Below are 22,638 nucleotides of genomic sequence, written 5' to 3'. Positions count from 1 at the left end.
GTCATATCAAGCCAATTATCTGTTTTTAAACCATCTAAATAACTGACCTATAAACAAATTCAATCAGGAATTACCCTTAAACTCTAGCAAACACTTTATAGCCATGGTAATTTTACTGTTTTTTACAGTCAGGCTCCTTAAACATGCTAGCATTTGCTTGAACAGCAAGTATTTAGTAGCAGTGTATTTTTATCGTAATGCACAATCATTTAAAATGTATTTAAATCATGAAAATAATATTTAATTAGTTATTTTTTTATAGTATTAATAATAATAATTTATATTATTATTATTATTATTATTAAAAAAACTAAAGTCAATATTTGGGATATTGAACGTGAGTTTGACATACGCCCGCCACTAGATAGCATCATCTCACCAACAACAAATGACGCAGGGACTTTCACACCCCTGTGTCATTGTTACATATGTTACATTTACTTAAAGGGTTAGTTCACCCAAAAATGAAAATTCTGTCAGTTATTACTTACCCTCATGCCGATCCACACCCGTAAGACCTTCGTTAATCTTCGGAACACAAATTAAGATATTTTAGTTGAAATACGATGGCTCTGTGAGGCCTCCATTTAGGGAGCAATGACACTTCCTCTCTCAAGATCCATAAAGGTACTAAAAACATATTTAAATCAGTTCATGTGAGTACAGTGGTTCAATATAAAGTGACGAGAATATTTTTGGAGCCCCAAAAACAAAACAAAATAACGACTTATAAAGTGATGGCCGATATCAAAACACTGCTTCAGGAAGCATCGGAGCATAAATGAATCAGTGTGTCGAATCTGCTGTTCGGAGCGCCAAAGTCACGTGATTTCAGCCGTTGGCAGTTTGACACGCGATCTAAATCATCATTCGATACACTGATTCATTTATGCTCCAATGTTTCATGAAGCAGTGTTTTGATATCAGCCATCACTAAATAAGTCGTTATTTTGTTTTTTTTGGCGCACCAAAAATATTCTCGTCGCTTTATAATATTAATATTGAGCCACTGTACTCACATGAACTGATTTAAATATGTTTTTAGTACCTTTATGGATTTTGAGAGAGGAAGTGTCATTGCTCCCTATGGAGGCCTCACTGAGCCATCGGATTTCAACTAAAATATCTTAATTTGTGTTCCGATTAAGATTAACGAAGGTTTTACGGGTGTGGAACGGCATGAGGGTGAGTAATAAATGACAGAATTTTCCTTATTGGGTGAACTAACCCTTTAAAAACAGTACATGTTGCATAAGTACATACTCTCAACCAAGCCCTTATCCTACCATAACCCTAGATATAGTAAGTACATGTTGTTAATTAATATTACTCTGTACTTAAATATATAATTACACGGTAACAGTGACACCTTAAAATAAAGTGTAACCAATATTTATCATTATCACTGCAATTATATGTAGAAAAAGAGCGGCACAGAAAGAGTCTGAGAACCTCTAACTTACACATCTGGAATCTGTACACATATATCAACACAGCTTCATATTCTAACGGAAACAAATATCACATATATCAACACACATTAATAAACACTCAACAGCACGCACACACATAAACATACATTACCGTTTTCATCCAAATAGAACATGTATTATTATTATGTTTGGTCACTGGAGGGCGCTGTTCTTCTTCATTCTGCTCCACTGACTGAAGTTCTCATTGAGTTCACTTCATTTCTCAGCTGTGTTTTTATGTGAGCGGTTCAACGGAGGGGTCTAGAAGTATTTCACTGCTCTTTTTTTTCTAGCTGCCATTTAAAAAAGCATATTCTGAACTGCATTTCTCCGTCCCGCAGATGTGTTTGGGTTTCACGGGTGAATTTCCAAGAGTTTTGTCCTGTATATCCACATCCAGACATGCAACCTCCTCCAAGAAAGGTGAGTCGACCTGCTTCTTTAATAGATATTTCTCACTTTTTAACATTTTTTTGTTGTCATGTCCGTATATTTGTAACAAACAAACTAATAGATAGATAGATAGATTGACATACAATGTTTAGCTGTCTGAACACCCATATACATAGAAACATGATGTTTATGTTTATGCTGAGTTCCAGCATCTGTCTCTATTGACTCAAGGATGCCAGACATGGATTCCTCTTTCAGGTTGGTGTGATCTGTGTCAAAGTTGCTTCTCCAGAGGTTGTCACTGTGTGTGTTGCAGGTAAAAGTCACACAAGAGGTGAAACACACTCACGCTGAGCAGCTGAACAGACTCCAGCTCAAACATCAGACCGACTTGGACTTCCTGGAGGATCTGAGGTCGAGTTCGATTCACCTTTTACATTGCTATATAAATGTCTGTCAGTCTATTTTCTGTATATTTGCTGGTATGTTAGTGCTGAAGTGTTTGACTGTGTGTGTGTCATCCTCAGGACTTACAGCCAGAAGAAAGCACTAATAGAGAAAGATTACTCACAGGTGAGTTGTGGACACCATTTTCAATTACATGAGTTCATCATTTACATTACATTTAGTTTTGATAATGTTGAGCGATTTGTGTTTTGTATTTTTATTTATTTGTTTAATCTCATTCAGCTTAGATTTTATGGTCAGAATAATGAAAAATGTGTCTGCCTCTGATGTAAACTAGCACTGACATTTTATATGTCAATTTGTTTTTGTAGAGAAGCAGATTTAGTGACTCAGTGGAAAAAACTGTGGTTGTTAACGATGTGCAGGTGCTCATGTTTTTACCAGATGCGTTCTGGTTCAAATCTGCTTTTCTTGTCTCTTTCTGTTACGTTGATGAGAAGATCTACATGACATCAGTCATGGGACAGACTGCATTATGATCTCTGATATCTGCTGATCTCAACATTATATTTGGGGCATCAGGACATACATCTTTAACTTTAATTCGATAAATTGATCGAAAGTGACAGTAAAGACTCCTGAAAAAAATGTATCACTGTTTCCACTATAAATATTAAGCAGCACAACTGTTTTCATCATTGATAATAACAATGTTTCTTGAGCAGCATATTAGAATGATTTCTGAAGGATCATGTGACTTTGAGGACTGATGCTGAAAGTCCAGCTTTGCATCACAGGAATAAATTACATTATAAAATATATTCAAATACAAAACAGTTATTTTAAATTGTAATAATATTTCACAATATTACTGTTTTGAAACTCATTTTTAATCAAATAACTGCAGTCTTAGTCAGCATGAGGTACGTCTTTTAAAAAACACTGAAAAATCGTACCAGCCCCCAAACTTTTAAACTGTAGTGTATAGTGTATAAACAGATTCACACCCAAAGTGTTCATACTTACAGCCTAACATGTTGATCGTCTTCATGATACTATAAGATCTGTGTGATCATTTGATGAATGGGGAGCCCAGCTGTCTGAATGACGCTCAGTGTGTGTGAGTGTGAGATTCTTTGCTGTTGGATCTGAAGCTTGTGCACCTGCAGGGCTGCTGCGTGCTGATTGGCTCATGAAGACAGGACTCTCTCTCTTCCTCAGGGTCTCTTCCTGAGTGGACTCATCAGAGCTGGCAGCTCATAGGATTAGGTTGACAGTGCCAGATTGTAGTCTGAGGGCCAGGAAGTGAATCCTCTCTGTTTGTCCATTGTAGAAGTTGTTATCATTTCAAGTTTAGCTATCGTTTGTTGGAATTATCATCAGTAGTGGTGAAGAAATGAAAGGACTTTTGGTAGACAAATACTAACCTTTTTGTTTTCAGTTCAAACTGTCATTTTTTTGTGTTTGTTTGCTTTTGCGCTGATATTTTGCCAAGTTTTTATGACTTTTGGAGATCAGTCCAATACAGTGACATTTGCTTTAGTTAAGGATGGAAAGTGGAAAGCTACTTCTGTTTCAAAAGCAGCCAGCTACTTACTCACTTGTAAATCTACACATTGGCACAGTTTGTACCGCTGTCTGGCATTTAAGTGTCAAGCAGACAGGCAGAAATACCCATGTGGGTTTCACTTTTACAGACTGAAAGTTGTCCTCCATGCTTTCCACATTTGCACTGATCTGGAGTGACGGGATGAATTAATGTTTCTCCTTGCAGACATCTGTTTTATTTTGTGGCGACTCTTGAAGTGGCATTTTAAAAATTCTATTCGGAGGCTCTGAATTTAAATTTTCATAAACATTTAAAATGACGTTAAAGAATTGTTTTCTTGTTTGTTTGAAATACACTTAATATTCAGAATTATTATTAACTTGACTGCACTGGACAACGTCAGTTGTCTTCTATAGATTGCTGCTTTATAGGTGAATCGAACAGGGGAAACCTGCCACTCACATGACATCACAGCAATAGCAAACCACAACCATCCAATCAATTGCCGATGGACAAAATCAAGTCTCCCCCTACATTTTTAATTTTTTTTTTTTTTTTTTTTTTTTTTTTTGTATGTCTAATATGCCAAAACGCAAAACGTTTCTTGTCTCGTCTCATTCAGTTATGAATTACATTAATCATTTCATTATTAATCAAATAATTGCATGTTTTACTGAAAATTACTGAATATTTCAATAATAAAACAGTCATCAAATATTAAATGTTTAGCTACTTACTCGCCATATACTCTTTCACTGCTAAAACGAAAGAATCGCACGCCTTCTTTGATTTGATTGGCCAGCTCACTCATTCTGACAGTGATGCGTGCTGTTAGACTGCTGAGGCAGAGCAGCCTAAAAATGTCACGTTTAAAACTTTTTTTTTTTTTGTCATGCAGTAGAGCAGCATCAATAATATCAAATACTGGGGGGGACAATTTGGCCATTTCTAATTATTGGGGGGGACCTGTCCCCCTCAGTGTCTATGGTGGTTACGGCCCTGCGTCACAATATGGAAGAAAAGACTATCACAATTTCTGTTTCATGCCGATTTAAAGGGTTAGTTCACCCAATAAGGAAAATTCTGTCAGTTATTACTCACCCTCATGCCGTTCCACACCCGCAAGACCTTCATTAATCTTCGGACACTTCCTCTCTCAAGATCCATAAAGGTACTAAAAACATTTTTAAATCGGTTCATGTGAGTACAGTGGGTTCAATATTAATAATATAAAGCGGCGAGAATATTTTTGGAGCGTCAAAAAAACAAAATAACGACTTATTTAGTGATGGCCGATTTCAAAACACTGCTTCATGAAGCATCGGAGCATAGATGAGTCAGTGTATCGAATCATGATTCGGATCGCGTGTCAAACTGCCAACGGCTGAAATCACGTGACTTTGGTGCTCCGAACAGCAGATTCGACACACTGATTCATTTATGCTCTGATGCTTCCTGAAGCAGTGTTTTGATATCGGCCATCACTAAATAAATCGTTATTTTGTTTTTTTTGACGCTCCAAAAATATTTTCGTCACTTTATAATATTAATATTGAACCACTGTACTCACATGAACCGATTTAGATGTGTTTTTAGTACCTTTATGGATCTTGAGAGAGGAAGTGTCATTGCTCCCTATGAAGGCCTCACAGAGCCATTGGATTTCAACTAAAATATCTTAATTTGTGTTCTGAAGATTAACGAAGGTCTTACGGGTGTGGAACGGCATGAGGGTAATTTTCATTTTTGGGTGAACTAACCCTTTAAAGTTCGTTTCGTCATTTAATGTACTTTGCACTATTATTGAACTAAAAACTGAACTGAACTGGCTTGATCTGAATAATTTTGAGTTGAATTGAGATTGCTTCATGAACTTTGTAACATCAACACTGTCATTGAACTAAACTGAATCAACATTTAACTAACCTGAGATGAAAAATAATAACACTATTGTCTTTTTTTGGAGCTGCTTTACAGCTGAAATTGTATTTGTTCATAATTGAAGAATTTTGCAACATTAATACTGTTATTTTCTTGTCTATTACTGTGAATCTGCTTTGAAAGAATCTGTATTGTATAAAGCGCTGTATAAATAAAAGTTACTTGACTTTGTAGGCTCTGCATAAGCTTGCCTCGCAGTACTCGAAGCGAGAGTGGAATGGAGCACCATCGGAGGATCTGAGAGAATCCAGGTAATAAGAGGAGATGAAAATCTCATTCAGCTAAATCATTGAATTTCAATTGCATTGTCCATTTGTCTGCATCATTTGAAAAAGATGTCTGTGTATATGCATACAGAAATGTTTGGGCCGTATGGAGGTCTTACTTGGAGGGTGTGATGAAAGTGAGCCAGTCTCGTATCAACGGATGCGAGAATTATAGGAGCCAGATCTCAGATCCTGTGAAGACGTTCAGAGCGCAGAAGGACCTGCAGCTGAAGAGGGTAAACGCATTAACAGATACACTGCACTAAAGCAGCAGAGTGGCAGTTTTTGACTGTTCACGAAAGTGTTTATTCATCTGTCCTCTCAGTGCTGCGAACAGCTGGCGAGAGCTCAGGCCGATCTGCAGGTCACGATCAGAGACCTGGAAAAGAGCAGGAAGGCCTACCAGGAGGCGGAACAAACAGCGCAGACTGTGAGAGAGAAAGCTGATATGGAGGCCAAGTACGTTCGCTGACCTGACATCAGCTGTACACAGAACAGGGCTTAGGGTTATCATGTTTTTCAGTTTTAAATGGAGATTCATCATTATTTGCTGTTTTTTCCTCACCCTCACTTGTTTTCCTCTGTTTTTTTCCCTTCTTCCTGTTGATCATGCAACACAAGGTCAAAACTCAGCCTGTTTCAGTCACGCTCCAGTTTGAAGAGGGCGAGTGTGAAGGTAATCTAGGGATTAGCACAATATCAGTACCATACTGGTTAGCGCTATAATATTGGATATTTTATAATGCATGCTCATTTCTCATATTTTTTATATTTGGATTACATTTGCCATCATCTAACACTCACTGAAAAATTAAAATTTCCTAATAAATCATGGTGACTGAAAATCAAGCATACAACATTTCCTGTTGATTTCAGCTGAAAGCAAAGAAGAACGAATGGAAGTGCAAAGCCACGCAAGCAAGGAATGATTACCTGCTCACACTGTCAGCCACTAATGCTCATCAGGACCGCTATTATGAGACAGATCTAATCAGCTGCATCACGGTGAGACTGGATGATACTATGGGGAAAAACTGCCATATAGATATTTTTAATATTTGGCAGCAGATATATTAAGTCAAGTCAAGTCACCTTTATATATATAGCGCTTTTTACAATGTAGATTGTGTCAAAGCAGCTTTACATTGATAACTGGTACATAATTTTGGCTGCACAGCAGCTCTTAAAGAATAGTGTCAATGCAGGCAGATCAAAGCACTGTTGAATATCAAATCTCAAGTCAAATGTCAAGTGTCCCCAACTAAGCAAGCCAAAGGCGACAGCGGCAAAGAACCCAAACTCCAATAGGTGACATCAGGTGGCAAATAGTTGTTAAAATGGAGAAAAAACCTTGGGAGAAACCAGGCTTAGTCGGGGGGACAGTTCTCCTCTGGCGAATAGTGCTTTGTTACGACTCGGGTTGCTATCATAAGTCCGATAGGATCACAACATTCAAAGTATTTATTTCAGTTCCATCCAGTATATATGTGTGTGTATATATATATATTAGTATATTAGGCTGCTGTCACTTTAAAACCTGACGCACGGATCCATTATACTGTTATACATGTGTTTTAACTGACTGTTTCCGTGAATACTCATCACGACCGGCATTTAGACATTATTTTGTGTGTATTTGACTGTGCAATAAGCAGTGAAAAATAACTCAATTTAGTACTGAGAGGCGGCTTTATGTGAGTGAGCACAAAATCTGTGGGAATGAGTAAAATTCTGCATAATATTACGCGCAATCCCACTCTGAAATTCAAGCCCTGTAACACCAACAATATTCATCCTGAGCAAATGAAACGAGTGAGTGTGTGTGTGTGTGTGGGGGGGTCTGTGTGTCAACTTGCTGTCGGAGAGATGAGAGAGCGAGAAAGTGCAGCTGGTATCGTGTATGTATTCTATCTGCAGATTATTGGAAGCATTTCTGACATTTTCATTATTGAAAAATCGTTATTTTTGACAACACTACATTGCATTTTGTTTATTATTTATTATTTATTTATTAATTATAAATAATAAACTAAATGCAGTATGTGATGAATGCAAATGCAATAATAAACTAATTACAATTCAGAAAGTATATATATTATATATAAAATTTGGAGTAACAGCGTTACACCCCACTGCTGAAATCCACCCGCATTTGGCGGACTGGTGGGTATGTGAAAACCGTTTATTATTATTATTATTATTTAAATATACTGTAAGTTATGTATATGTACATATGTATATATGTACTGTAAAAAGCATATATTTTTAATATATCACAACCAAAAATCCAACTGAAAGTAAAACTATTGTGCCTTGTTTTTGAGTCCAGGTTCTAGATGGCAGTTTCTACAATCACGTACAGAGTTTTCTCATTTCACTGTGTCAGACGGAGCTTGAGACGTCTCAAAGCATTCAGGACACTTTCCAGTGCCTGTTGGAGACGTCCAGTGGGGTGAGTTACACACACACAAACACACACACTTGAGTATACACTGCTACAGAAAAGCACACATGAACCACAGTGGCCGAATGTAGAGCAGGTAATATGATCTGCCACTGGAGGGTTATTGGATCAAATCCCAGCTCAAGCATTTAAACCTGACCTTAAAGAGAAAAATGTACCTGGTTTAGAAAGTTTGCAGTGGTTTAGGGATAAGATCTTTATGTTACGTTAGAGCAGAATGGCTTTTTAAAATGTATTGATGTTTCAAGTTAACTGTAACTGGGTAGAACATCAAAAATGTTGAAATGAATGATAAAATGAGTGTTAGTTATTCTAAATATGTAATTTGAAAAGAGAATCAACTCATTTTCAATAGTAACAGTGTGACAGCCTTTGGTATGTGTCATTAGGTCTTTGTTGGTCTTGTGTTGTTGTAATTCGATGATTCTCACAGTGTTTCCATTCAGTTTGTGGGACTCAGGTTTAATGTCTCTAGCCAGCATCAGGTTACAACACACACACACTCACTCACATATTGTTCATGAATTACCTGTTCTGGTCTGTTGTTCCTCCAGATGAGAGATTATGTTAACTGTGCTATTGTTAATGTGACTTCTTGTCATTAGTCTACATTTGTTTACATTAGTTTAATTGTCCCTGTGTGTTTGTGTGTGTTTGGCCCCTCTGTAGGTGACACAGGATATCCACCAACAGATTTTCATTCAGGACAACTCAGTGTTTCAGAAAGCCATCCCCTTCCAGTACCAGCCCTGTGAAAATGATTCGGTAAGTTGCATCCAAGTGAATAATGTGTGAAAGATATATTTTTTGTCATCTAACACTCACTTAAAGATAATGATTAAAAACACTAAGAAATGAATAACACTGTTAAATGTTACTCAAATAAATTATATTAATTTGTAACTACTTCATTAATGTAGCATTAATAATGATTAATAATAGAGTCCTTCCCTTGACCTGCATACTTATAAACAAGATGATTTTACCAGGTATATTTGACATTTATTGTGGATTAAATGTCTTAAATGGAGGCTCACAACATACTTTTAATCCAAAACTTCTCATTCACTTAAAATGTCACTTGTTACAATATTCTTATTTGTCCATTAATCAGTCTGACAAATGAAGGCAGAATGTGTTCTTCTATGACTGCGCAGCTGTTTTTCAGATGGTCAACAGCGCCCCCTGCTGCCCGTATGTCATCTCGGCCCTCACCACCCCAGCATAGTGGTCCGTTTGTTCGCTAACCCTCTTTTTGTTTGCAAGTCTAACAAGCATTGGTCTGTTCCTAAAGAAAACATTAGAGATTCAGCCCTCAGCACTGGTGGGGCGGAAAGATCAGGGAAAACTGGGCGTCAGTGCAGGCAGGAAGCAGCATGGTCTGTGAAAAGAGGGCATTGAGAAGTGAACCTGTTCTACCTCTTGCACTCCTAACGAACACCTCCCATACCCCTATTTCTAAAATTAAATAAATACATTTATACACTACAGCATTTTTATGCTGTAGTGTAGATCCATATACTGTATGCATGCATTTTGTCAAAGAACTGTCGGGAATTAGTTTCTGGTAAAGAGGAGCTGCTCTGTAAAGCAGCATCTCGAAGGAACATTCTTCAAGAGCTTACCTCACTTAATCATTTAATCTGTCAATATTTACAGACAGTCTCGTTAAGTAAAGATTTGTTCATCTGATTTTGGAGATTGATGTTGTTCCAAGTTATGCTGTGACTTTCGTGTACACGTGTGCACTGAGAAGTTATCAAGGTTTCATGTGCAGAAAAAGGCTCTGTGTTCAAATTAGTCAATTTGTTAACTAGTGAATTAGTCAACACTCTCTCTCTCTCTTCATCTCTTCAGGTCAGGGAACTGTTGAAGGAGAGTGGCACGGCTGAAGAACACAGCCTGAATAAGGAAGCACGGAAATGGGCCACACGTGTGGCCAGAGAACACAAGAACATCATTCTCACGCAACGGGTGAGGGGTCACTGAAACAATATGATTTTGATTTGTGATTTTAAAAATATTTATATAATTTATTTATATTTATTTCTTCTTCATTTATATCTTTAGGGTTGCACTAATTGTGGTTGAGTGTCCGATATTAAAATAAATATAAAACAATTTAAGATTTTTTAAAGGGGACCTATTATGCCCCTTTTTACAAGATTTAAAATAAGTTTCTGGTGTCCCCAGAGTGTGTATATGAAGTTTTAGCTCATATAATCATTTATTATAGCATGTTAAAACTGCCACTTTTTGGGTGTGAGCAAAAACGTGCCATTTTTGATTATGTCCCTTTAAATGCAAATGAGCTGGTGCTCCCGGTCCCCTTTCCAGAATAGGGCGGAGTTTCAAGAGCTCATGCTCCGGGCATACCAGCAACAACAAAACAGGACAATCTCATGCACCAAAAATGTCAGAAAGGGTGTTCATGTGCAATTTTTAACTAGGAAACGCTTGTTTACGATAATTCCGATAGCACATGAGGGCAGCATCAGTTCTGGATATGAAGTTTGAGCACGAATCGTTAGTATTGACCCATCTTTCAGAATCAACCTTTGTGAAAATTCAGCATTGAACAGACATGCATTGATGTTCAAACACCTCATAAAAGTGAATTTTGCAAAATAGGTCCCCTTTAATGAAAATTAAAGGTGCCGTAGAACATCTTTTTAAAAGATGTAATATAAGTCTAAGGTGTCCCCTTAATGTGTCTGTGAAGTTTCAGCTCAAAATACCCCATAGATTTTTTTTTTAATTAATTTTTTTCACTGCCTAATTTGGGGCATCATTAAATATGAGCCGATTTAGGCTGGGGCCCCTTTAAATGCTCACACTCCCCACCAATGGAGCTCGTGCTTGCCTTAAACAGCATAAACAAAGTTCACACAGCTAATATAACCCTCAAAATGGATCTTTACAAAGTGTTCTTCATGCAGCATGTCTAATCGCGTAAGTATGGTATTTATTTGGATGTTTACATTTGATTCTGAATGAGTTTGATAGTGCTCTGTGGCTAAAGCTAACATTACACACTGTTGGAGAGATTTATAAAGAATGAAGTTGTGTTTATGCATTATACAGACTGCAAGTGTTTAAAAATGAAAATAACGACAGTCTTGTCTCTGTGAATACAGTAAGAAACAATGGTAACTTTAACCACATTTAACAGTATATTAGCAACATGCTAACGAAACATTTATAAAGATAATTTACAAATATCACTAAAAATATCATCATATCATGTATCATGTCAGTTATTATTGCTCCATCTGCCATTTTTTGCTGTTGTTCTTGCTTGCTTACCTAGTCTGATGATTCAGCTGTGCACATCCAGATGTTAATACTGGCTGCCCTTGTCTAATGCCTTGAACATGAGCTGGCATATGCAAATATTGGGGGCGTACGTATTAATGATCTCGACTGTTAAGCCGAGTTCAGACTGCACGATTTTCAAAGTAGTCGGGTCACTGTTCTTTTCACACTGCATGACTATCTTGGCCAGCATTCAGTCGCTGCTGTGTTCAAAATGCACAATGGATCGGCGACAGAAGGTTTCACACTGCATGATTTTACATTAGGAAGAATCGCCGACAGCTCTGTCTGGCACGCAAACTATGTTTCACAGCCAAACACACGCGAGATGTGACAAGGAAACAACGCAATATCACGCGTGCAAGACCGGAGTTATTATTATTATTATTAAAAAAGCAAGAAGCTTGCAATACAAATTGCCCGTGCGCTGATTTGCAGCGAAAACAAGAAAAAGAAAAGAAAAATATGGAGGAGGAAATGATTGGGGAGGCTGTGGATTGTGTGTTCTGCAACGAGAGTTGGAGGTAAATAAATAACTTTTCAATGTTCTGTTGTTGCGGATGGTCAAGCAAGTGTTTGTGCTGTGGTTCTGTTTGATAGAATTGTAATGTTTATCTGAATATTGTGGTCTATAACTCCTCCCCGAACTCCCCGCTGCTCTGTATCTTGCTCTCTCATTGGCTGTCGGTCATCGCCGATGTAGTTTTCAGTCAGAACACTTTTCACACTGCAGGATTTTGAATCGCCAACAGGTCCAGATATTTAGCATGCCAAATATCTTACGGGTGTCGGCGACTCATCGGCGATTCTCTCAGATCACGTCTTTGCTCATTCACACTGTGTGATTGTCACTCGCGTGAACGAGCACCTATTTACCTGTGATTTCGGGCATTTGTCGGCGATTTCTCAAAACCTGTCGGCGAGCCAAAATCGGGGCTAAAATCGTGCAGTCTGAACTCGGCTTTACGTAACAGTCGGTGTTATGTTGAGATTCGCCTGTTTTTCTGAGGTCTTTTAAACAAATGAGATTTATATAAGAAGGAGGAAACAACGGAGTTTGAGACTCACTGTTGAGACTCATAGCTGACTCACTCTTGTTATTCACCTATGCCAAGATAAATTCAATTTTTAATTCTAGGGCACCTTTAATAAAGTTAATTATTCTGTTGTCGAATCTAAAATGTTTGGCCTAAATGGCCAATATTAAAAATAAATGCAAACTAATAAAATATTGTTTTATTAAAATGAATAAATAAATAAAATTAATTGTTCTATTATGTAACCTAAAATATTTTTGTCTAAATGGCCAATATTAAAAAAACATTAGTTATAAGTTTTATAAACTTATAAAAAAAAACTAAACTAAATTAAATAAAATAATAATTATAAATCTATTTTGTCTAAATAAATTTAAAATAAAAATAAAAACAATATTAATAGTGCTGCTAGTGAATTTAGCCATTACAATATTTTAATGTACAATATGAAATTTGTGTTTGATTTGATGTTTTTTAGACTCTGTCCGAGTATATAGAGTCGCACCAACAGGACCAGAATAACAACGAGCTGGAACTGAAAATGGACGATGCAAGAGAATGCATTCGGAAATCAGAGGTGAAGAGTGTTTATTTGTGTTTGTACAGTATATCACTCCAGATCATAAGTTGTCTGTCACCTCTGGGAGAAACTTGCCCTGCGTTCCATTCGGAAGGGCTCATCCCTATGCCCTAATCCCTTCAGAGGGTTTACCCTCCGGAGTGAGAGCTTCGAAGGGATGAAGGGTGTAGGGGTAAAAAAAAACTGTTCTTTTGGAACGCACTTCAGCGTCATCTTAACGAGATAATCAAAGATGAGTAAATTGTGCAAGCTGCGCCTTTTGTTTAACGTTATTTATTTATTTATTTTAGGTTTACCGCATGTAGGCTATATTGTATCTGTGTATTTGAAACATTTGAATGGACTGATAAATGAGCTGTAAAGTATTTTTTTTTTTGAAGTACAATGAAATTTTGACCATAATAATGTACCAAATCTAACTCGTATAAATATTACAGTAGTACAGAAAAATATTATACATACCTTTATAGTTAAAATCGAACTCCTAACCTCCTGTACCCATTCTGTGACGTCAAACAACTTCCCTGTGCAAAGGATCATGGGGGCCCGAAGTGTCCATCAGTTGTTCCCTTTGAAATCCTTCATTCCGAAGGGCCCTTTGAAGTGGCCAGTTTTGAGCACTTTGGTTTGGAACGACCCTTCAATATGGCGGCCATGATTATTTTCACTCCGAAGTGCCCTTCGGAGGGCGATATATCCCGCTTGGAACGCACCGTTAGTGTGAAATGAAAATATTGGCTCAGTGGCATCAAACTCCCTCTGCTGGTCACTACTCGTTAAACTGATTATTAAAATAAGCTGCACATTTTCTCATGTATTTAGACACAGTACCACTTGTTGTATAAAGAGTTGTTGGAATAGTTAAACAATTGGTAGATAGATAATGAGTCCACTCTTCCTGTAGACGGTGAAACTAAAGGCAGAGGTGCGTCTGAACCTCCTCAGAGATGTGGGTGTGGCTGTAGACGTCTGGCTGAAGAGTGCTATGAACCAAGTGATGGAGGAACTGGAGAACGAGAGATGGGTGGCCCTCAATACCCATGATGCGCCATTCTCTGTAAGTCTCAATCGCTTACAGTCAAAGCCAGATTCACGTAGACCACTATAACTCATTATAATCATGTTTTACAACAAATGTCTTAAGCACTCTGTAGATTTGGACAGAGAAGATGACGAGGACACAGAGACGTTAGACGACAGCAGTTCCAGCCCCTCCAGCACTCACAGGAACTACCCGCTCACCTGCTCTGTGCTGTACTCGTATCAGGTACATACCTTGTGTGGTCTAGCCTGTCATTCGCCAGGCTTTCAGGGTTCATGCATTTGTGATGTCATTTCCTGTGCTTTACTTCCACAGGCATCCCAGCCTGATGAGCTCACCATCCAGGAACAGGAAATACTGGAGCTTATTGATGATGGAGACATGGAGGACTGGGTTAAGGTACACGCACACCAAATCAATCTATATCTAGATTTTTGAACTTTTTAATGCATATCCCCTTGCCCTTCCCTAAAATAAAAAGGCATATATTTTTATTTATTAATTATATATTTTCATATATACAGTCCCTTTTAAACTGTGTGAAGAAACATATAATTTATTTAATTATTTACAAAATTGTTATAAATATTATACAATATCTTTCAAAATTTTGGTGTCAGTAAGATTATTTTTTAAAGAAATTAACACTTATTTAGTAAGGATGCATTCAATTCATCAAAAGTGACAGTAAAGAAATTTATGATGTTGCAAAATATTTCTATTTCAAATAAAATTGATGACTATTCATCAAATGTAAAAAAGTGTATCCCGGTTTACACTAAAATATACAGCAGCAGAACTGCATTCAATATTGATATTAAGAAATAATGTTTCTTGAGCAGCAAACCAGCATATTAGAATGATTTCTGAAGGATCATGTGACACCGAAGACTGATGCTGAAAATCCAGCTTTGCATCACAGGAATGTTACATTTTAAAATGCATTAAAATAAAAATAAAACATTTAAAAAATATATTTTAAATATATTTTTTATTTAAAAAAATAAAAAAATCTGTTTTTACTGTATTTTAATAAAATAATTGCATAAAAATAAATTAAAATAATTGTTTCTTTCAGAAACATTACAAAATCTTACAGACCCTAATCTTTTATATGGTAGCGTGTGTATATATATAATAATTATAAATATAATTCTAAACATAATTAGTACATTTTGAGAATTTGCTAAATGAAATGTTGAAACTAATTTAAATTATGTAAATATTTTAAAATTGTATTTAGATTTACATTTTTACTTCAAAGAAATATATATATATATATATATATATATATATGTGTGTGTGTGTGTGTGTGTAATATATATATATATATATATATATATATATATATATAATTTTTTTTTTTTTTTTTTTTTTTTACAAACTATATACATATTTGGATTTTATTTCATTCTGTTAAATAAATTGTATGTTTTTTTTATGTCTCAAATTTTCCACAGGCATCCCCTTGTGGCCCTCAGTTTGAAAACACCCTGAACTAGATGTCACTTTAATAATTATGTTGGCATTTATTGGACAAGTTTTGATTTTTCAGGCAAGGAACCGAACAGGGCAGGTGGGATATGTGCCTGAGAAATACCTGCAGCTTCCAACCACCAGCTCTCTTCTGAGCATGATCCAGTCTCTCTCCAGCATTGACACTCAATCACACACCTCCAGCACTTCTACAGAACAAGAGCCAGAAATAGAGACACTCACCCAGAGTAGCTTGAACAGTCACGCCAGCGGTGAGACCACCCATTATACTATTATATCTAGTATAATATAAGTTTATAGAATTTATTAAACTTTGCCAGTATTGAATGCCTGAGAGAATTTAACAAACATTTTCTGCCCTCTTCCTCTTTTTCACAGCCATAAATCTGGCCAGGGCTCTGTATGCCTATGAGGCTCAGACAGAGGACGAGTTGTCCTTCCCTGAGGGAGCCGTTATTTGTATTCTCAGTAAACACAACCAGGAAGATGATGGCTTCTGGGAGGGCGAGTTCAATGGCGCAGTGGGCGTCTTTCCCGCAGTGTTAGTGGAGGATCTATGCAGACCGGAGGGTGCACAAACACACAAGAGCATGAACGTGCAGGTTTATACAAATACTACTGGGAAACACAGGCCGCATTGAAAAAGTTTCTGTCTTCATGTTGAATTATGTTTTGTAATTGCTGTTTCTTACCACCAGGTGTCTCTATCAGTTCTGGATCAAGCGGCTTGTCCACCCACTGTGTTTCCTTCCTGTAACAGTCCAGAGTCTGTCCCGCTGCCGTCTTTGACCGGCACACTCAGTTTAAATGGCTATCAAACCCCAGAACCCCCCAAAATCTTGAGCCACAGTAAGACACAGAGCACCACGGCAAACCCTAAAGCTTTATAGTAAACCTCACTCTTGACATAACGGTTCTAGTGATGTTTAATCTCACAACCTGATTGTCTATCTTAAAAATCTTGAATAAAAAACATTATTTCCTTTTATTAATTTAAAAAAAAAAAAAAAAAAATTACTGAATGAACTTTTTGTTAGTAGGCCTACCAGTGTTATTTTAGTATATTTATATTATATAATATTATAGTATCTATTCATGTATTTTTTTATATTATTAATGTATTTTAGTTTTAGTAATTTTTGTGATTTTGTCTTTTTTTTTTTTTTTTTTTTAAATATACATATATATATATATATATATATATATATACAGTGGTGGTCAGAATTATTAGACCCCTTCATAAACATGATCAAAGATGGCTGTAAAAATAAATCTGCATTGTTTATCCTTTTGATCTTTAATTCATAAAATTAGGAAAAATCCAACCTTTCATTGAAGAAAAAGAATTGAAAGTGGAGGGAAAATCACATTTTGAAATAAATGTTTATCTACAAAACACATTGGCCACAATTTTGGGACCCTTTTATTCAGTAGTTTTTGCAACCTCCTTTTGCTAAGAAAACAGCTCTGATTCGTCTTCTATAATGCCTGATGAGTTTGGAGAACACCTGACAAGAGATCAGAGACCATTCCTTCATGCAGAATCTCTCCAGATCCTTCAGATTCCAGCTCCATGATGGTGCTTCTTCTCTTCAGTTCACTCCACTCATTTTCTTTAGGGTTCAGGTCAGAGATGGCCATGGCAGAAGCTTCATTTTGGGCTCAGTGACACATTTTTGTGTTGGTTTTGATGTTTGTTTTGGATCATTGTCCTGATGGAAGTTCCAACCACAGCCCATTGTTGGATTTCTAGCAGAAGCGGTCAAGTTTTTAATTTTTATCTGTTGATATTTGATAGAATCCATGATGCCATGTATCTGAACAAGATGTCCAGGACCTCCAGCGGAAAAATAGGCCCACAACATTAAAGATCCAGCAGTATATTTAACCGTGGGCATGGGGCACTTTTTATCCATGTGTGCACCAAACCCATCTGGAGGGTTTACTGCCAAAAAGCTCTTTTTTAGTTTCATCTGACCGTAGAAGCTTGTCCCGTTTGAAGTTCCAGTCTTGTCTGATAACTGAATATGCTGGAGATTGTTTCTGGATGAGCAGAGGATTTTTCTTGAAACCCTCCTGAACATCTTGTGGGGATGTAGGTGTTGTTTGATCATTTTTTTTTTCAGGCACTCAAGACTCAAGACTCTCTGCAATTCTCCAACTGTGATCCTTGGAGTCTTTGGCCACTCAAACTTTCCTCCTCACTGCGCATTACTATGATTTAGACACTCGTCCTCTTCCAGGCAGATTTGTAACATCTTTAGTTGATTGGAACTTCTCAATTATTGCCCTGATGGTGGAAATGGGGATTTTCAGTTCTTTAGGTATTTTCTTATAGCCACTTTCTATTTTGTGAAGCTCAACAATCTTTTGCTGCACATCAGAACTATATTATTTGGTTTTACTCATTGTGGTGAATGATTAGGGGAATTTGGCCTTTGCGTTTCCTCATGTTTATACTCCTGTGAAACAGGAAGTCATGGCTGGACAATTTCATGTTCATGATCACCCTGATGTGCTAAAAAAATGTAAATATGAATGGGAATATACTTCAGAGATATTTGACTCATAAAACATTCTAGGGGTGCCAATAATTGTGGCCAACATGTTTTGGAGAAAAACATTTATTTCATAATGTGATTTCCCCCCCACTTTCAATTCTTTTTCTTCAATGAAAGGTTAGATTTTTTAAATTAAAAGATCAAAAGGATAAACAATTCAGATTTATTTTTACAGTCATTTTTGATCATATTTACCAAGGGTCATTTTAGTACTTTAACTTTTATTTATTTCAATTAGCTGCCAAGGCCACACTTCATTTAAGTTTTTCTTCTAATATTTATGTTTTATTTTATTTCAGCTTTATTTCAAGTAATAACAATAAAAAAAGAAAATTTAATATAAGAAATTATGATAAAATAATTTCTAAAGTTTTAGTTTTTGGTAACAGTAGCAACACTAAGGACCAGGATTATTATTATTATACTAAAACGATTAAAGTTTAATAAAATAAAAAAACAAAATAAACATTTACTGACATAAAATATAGTATATAATATAAAAACGTAAACTTCTTTCAGCTAGTTGCTAAAGCAACATTTCTCATTTTCATTTAGTTTAACTTGATGTACTAAAGTAACTAAAATTGAAATAAAAATTAATAACTATATAGATATTTAAAAATAACAAAAAACAATCTAATAAAAATGACAAAACCACACATCAAAATTACTAAAACTTTAAAATGAAAATGGGAAATCTGAAAATAAAATATTCTTAAAGATGATACTAAAACAACACTGCTGATGCCATAGAGACAGAGCGCATTTAGGCCATGCCCACACCGGGGGGAAAACAATCCAGCCGTCTCCATTGACCTTGTATTGCGTGAGGCTGCCTCCTTGTCATTTCTGAACAAAAAAACAGAACAATGCCTTAAAGCTGCTGTGTGGCAAGGTGTAAACCTTGTCACATAGCAGCTTTTAGACATTGTTCTGTTTTTTCAAGTCAGAAATGACAAGGAGGCAGCCTCATGCAATACAAAGTCAATGGAGACGGCTGGATTGTTTTCCCCCCGGTGGGCGTGGTTTTCACATTATGACTCGTGTCGCTCTGTCTCTATTGTTCTATTCTTAGATTGATGCTCTTGACAAATCACAGTCATCTGTGTCCTCCACAGGCCACGCCTACACCACATCACCCAGGTCCCCAGGAGAGGGCGGGTCAGGCACCCTGAGACCTGTGAGATCTGCACTCCTAAAGCTACATGCCTGTGATGGGCGCATATGTGTGAAATCTGATGGGTGTTTTTGTTTTCTGCAGGTACGAGCTGCTCCTCCTCCACCCAAACAGCAGGCGCAGGGCCAGGTGCAGAAGAGAGAAGAGGTGGAGATCACACTGGTGTGAGCACATTCGGCAAGATTGACGCTACCATGCTTGAATGCACCATGTGAATACAATCCCATGCAGAGTGGACATTCAGGAACTTTTTAATAAAGATATGGATGCACAAGTTGACCATTATTTAATGTGGTCCCACACCTTCTTCTTCAGCTTTTTGAGGGCAATTAAAACACAACAAGGCTTTACTAGAGCTACAAAGAGACTTTAAAGGGAAAAGTGGCAATTTCAGTGTTGACTTGTGAGAGATTATTGTGTATGATTCTCTCCATAAACAAGTTTAGGGCTAAACATTTTAGGAGCATATTACAGTTTTAGCTTATCTGTAACATTTTTGTCAGTATTTTACTTGTTTGATTTGTTACAGCCATTATTTGAATGAATATTCACATATATTTTTAGCTATTTTAAATTCCAGGAGGCTAAACTCAACCTGAGCACTTTAGATGCAGTTTATAATGCATTACAGTATTTTGTTTTATTTTTGAAACTGTCTTGTTGTCATTTTCTTTCTATATAATCATAAAAGAGATCGAGACCATTTTAGTTTCGGTGCATTCAAGTTTAAAGAGATGCATGAAACTTTTGGCATCATTTATTCAATATCATCTTCTTCAAAACCTGTTTGACTGTTTCTTCTGTGGAATTCAAAAAGGAAAAAACTTTAGTGGTCACATGTTTATTCATTGTTATTGTATGGGAAAGCCTAGATTTTAAAACATTTTGTAATGTTCAAATGATGACAGACTTTTTACTCATTTAGTAAAAATTCTGAGGTTTACTGATATAATTTCGCATAGTTTTGTGTTTTTTTGACATTATGTCTCAGGATGGTGCTGAAGTTGTGTTCTTGTCAGATTTCATGTTGTTCATGATGGCTGTTCAAAGGCTGCTATGGTAAGATAAAAAAGCTAAAGTGAAAAACATTTCAATCAACACATCTTGTAAAATGGCATACAATAAAATTGGATAAATGTAATTGTTCGGTTTCTGTAACTCAAATGAAGCGGGAAGAGAATTTGATGTATGTGTCGTGCACTCTTCAGTTCTAGCCTGAAGTCACAAACTCACTAAAGCCACCTAATAACGAACGTAATTCGCTCATTCCCCGCATTGCAAGATGTGTGTTTTAGACATAGGTGAGCACGTCTCAAACACCCGTGGGGTTTAACTTGAGAAGACATCACGTACTAGACCAAGACAAACATGCCTGAAATGCGATCTACCGCCAAAAGCACGTCAGCAGTGTTTGTTTGTAGGTGAATTTTACACTTGATATCATTTCACGTGTGATATAACCGATGATAGTCGTAGTTTAAGATGTTTAAGAGCTGCAATTTCCTTCTTCAGGGGTTTTCAGTCTCAGATGACACGGACTCCTAGATATGATCGTTTTAATGCGAGAGCGCTCCATTCTAAAATGTACTATTGTACTGTACTGTATTTCTTTTTGTAGTATTATTTATATCATTTTAATGTTAATCAATTTCTTATTTATTTAGTGGTAATAGTCACAGACCCCAAATATAGACCCTTTTTGCTTTTTACATATCCAGTAAGGTTTCTTGAAGCGGAAGGCGTCATGAGAATAACGTTATTATATATTTTATGTATGCGTCTCCATTTTCTCAGATAGCAAAAGAAAAACTCGTGTTTTTACAACTTTCAAAAGGAGGGAAAAAACGGAGAGATTGATAACGGCAGTCAGAAGAGAGGAAGATGTCAACTTTAACAAAGTCCCTTTAAGACAAGTCATTTCACTCTGCGGCCATCTTTGAAATGCCTCTCGGGCATCCTGGGCATCATGCAATCTCTTTGAATGGGGAAACATCAAATTCTCCAAAACTGTTCGCCAACCTTATGATTAAATTTCACATTTGAAATCTAACAACAACCGGCTCATAAATGTAGTTTCTAAACCACTTCCCTTTTTTTCTGTGCTTCTAATATGTAAAGCTGCTTTGAAACAATTACCAATTGTAAAAGCGCTATATTAAATTTGACTTGACTTGACTAAACGCTCGAATCATGACAAAAAAAACTATTTTTCAGGCTTGATCAAGCTAATGCGCATGCGCAGACCTAAATGCGCGTCTTTTTCTATAGAAACCGGTGATTCTAACGGCCGCTGAAGTGACGCGAAGACTTTACCAGTCGGCGATTGGCTCTTATTTAGAAGGCGGGACTTCTCCCCGATTCAAACGGTGACTCTCACAGCAGTTAACTTTTTTTTCCTTGTAATTTGATGAAAAGGTAACATACATTAAAAAAAAAAAAAAAAATGAAAATATAAAACTTTCAAAGATTTACGATGCTGACGACCGTTAAAACGCGTCATCACAGTCCGTGAAAAGGGTCCAAATTTTAAAGGCGGATATTGGCTGATTTTTTTTTTTTTTACAAAAATCATAAAATATAAGTTGAAAAATATTTAGTTTCTATTACAATTCAGTATTTTCCTTTTTATTCCTACTCATTATGGTACTAAATAAATCTGTTAGATTTTTTTAATTTACATTAACCAAGTTCATATTTGTTCATTTAGTTTAATAATTGTATAATTTATTTTTTACATTTGTTTTTCTGTAAACCTTTCCCTTTTGGACCCCGGTTAGAAGCCCCGTCTTAGATTATGACCTGCTGTGATATGTAACAAAAGGTTTACATGTCTGATTTAAACTCAATTTACTTTAATTCTGTTGGGTATTAGCATGTGTGTCAAGGAAAAAAAAATATATTGCTCAATGCTCATGTTTCTTTCATTATATTTGAAT

General features: G+C 36.4%; 1 protein-coding gene across 1 annotated transcript; it reads left to right on the top strand.

The window, feature by feature from the left end:
- Positions 1-1,669: 1,669 nt before the first annotated feature.
- Positions 1,670-19,976, top strand: si:ch211-176g13.8 (F-BAR and double SH3 domains protein 2). The gene is made up of 21 exons (XM_067399138.1): positions 1,670-1,739; positions 1,814-1,895; positions 2,182-2,279; positions 2,393-2,438; positions 5,938-6,014; positions 6,121-6,265; positions 6,355-6,488; positions 6,651-6,705; positions 6,906-7,034; positions 8,359-8,481; positions 9,163-9,258; positions 10,351-10,467; positions 13,324-13,422; positions 14,330-14,482; positions 14,570-14,692; positions 14,783-14,866; positions 16,023-16,212; positions 16,343-16,566; positions 16,663-16,813; positions 19,644-19,705; positions 19,787-19,976. The coding sequence occupies exons 2-21, from the start codon at positions 1,875-1,877 to the stop codon at positions 19,868-19,870; spliced, it is 2,211 nt and encodes a 736-aa protein (XP_067255239.1). The 5' UTR covers positions 1,670-1,739; positions 1,814-1,874; the 3' UTR covers positions 19,871-19,976.
- The last annotated feature ends 2,662 nt before the right edge of the window (positions 19,977-22,638 follow it).

This window comes from Chanodichthys erythropterus, chromosome 10 (assembly GCF_024489055.1).
Source record: "Chanodichthys erythropterus isolate Z2021 chromosome 10, ASM2448905v1, whole genome shotgun sequence".
Taxonomy (NCBI): Eukaryota; Metazoa; Chordata; class Actinopteri; order Cypriniformes; family Xenocyprididae; genus Chanodichthys; species Chanodichthys erythropterus.
Note: the sequence above shows the minus strand (reverse complement) of the source record. Positions and strands in the feature narration are given on the sequence as shown.

Bases quoted from the DNA above. Each gene is read 5' to 3' on its own strand.
- si:ch211-176g13.8 (XM_067399138.1), top strand. From the start codon at position 1,875: ATGCAACCTCCTCCAAGAAAG. The intron at 7,035-8,358 runs GTGAGACTGGAT...TTTTGAGTCCAG, and splicing joins ATCTAATCAGCTGCATCACG to GTTCTAGATGGCAGTTTCTA. The intron at 13,423-14,329 runs GTGAAGAGTGTT...CTCTTCCTGTAG, and splicing joins AATGCATTCGGAAATCAGAG to ACGGTGAAACTAAAGGCAGA.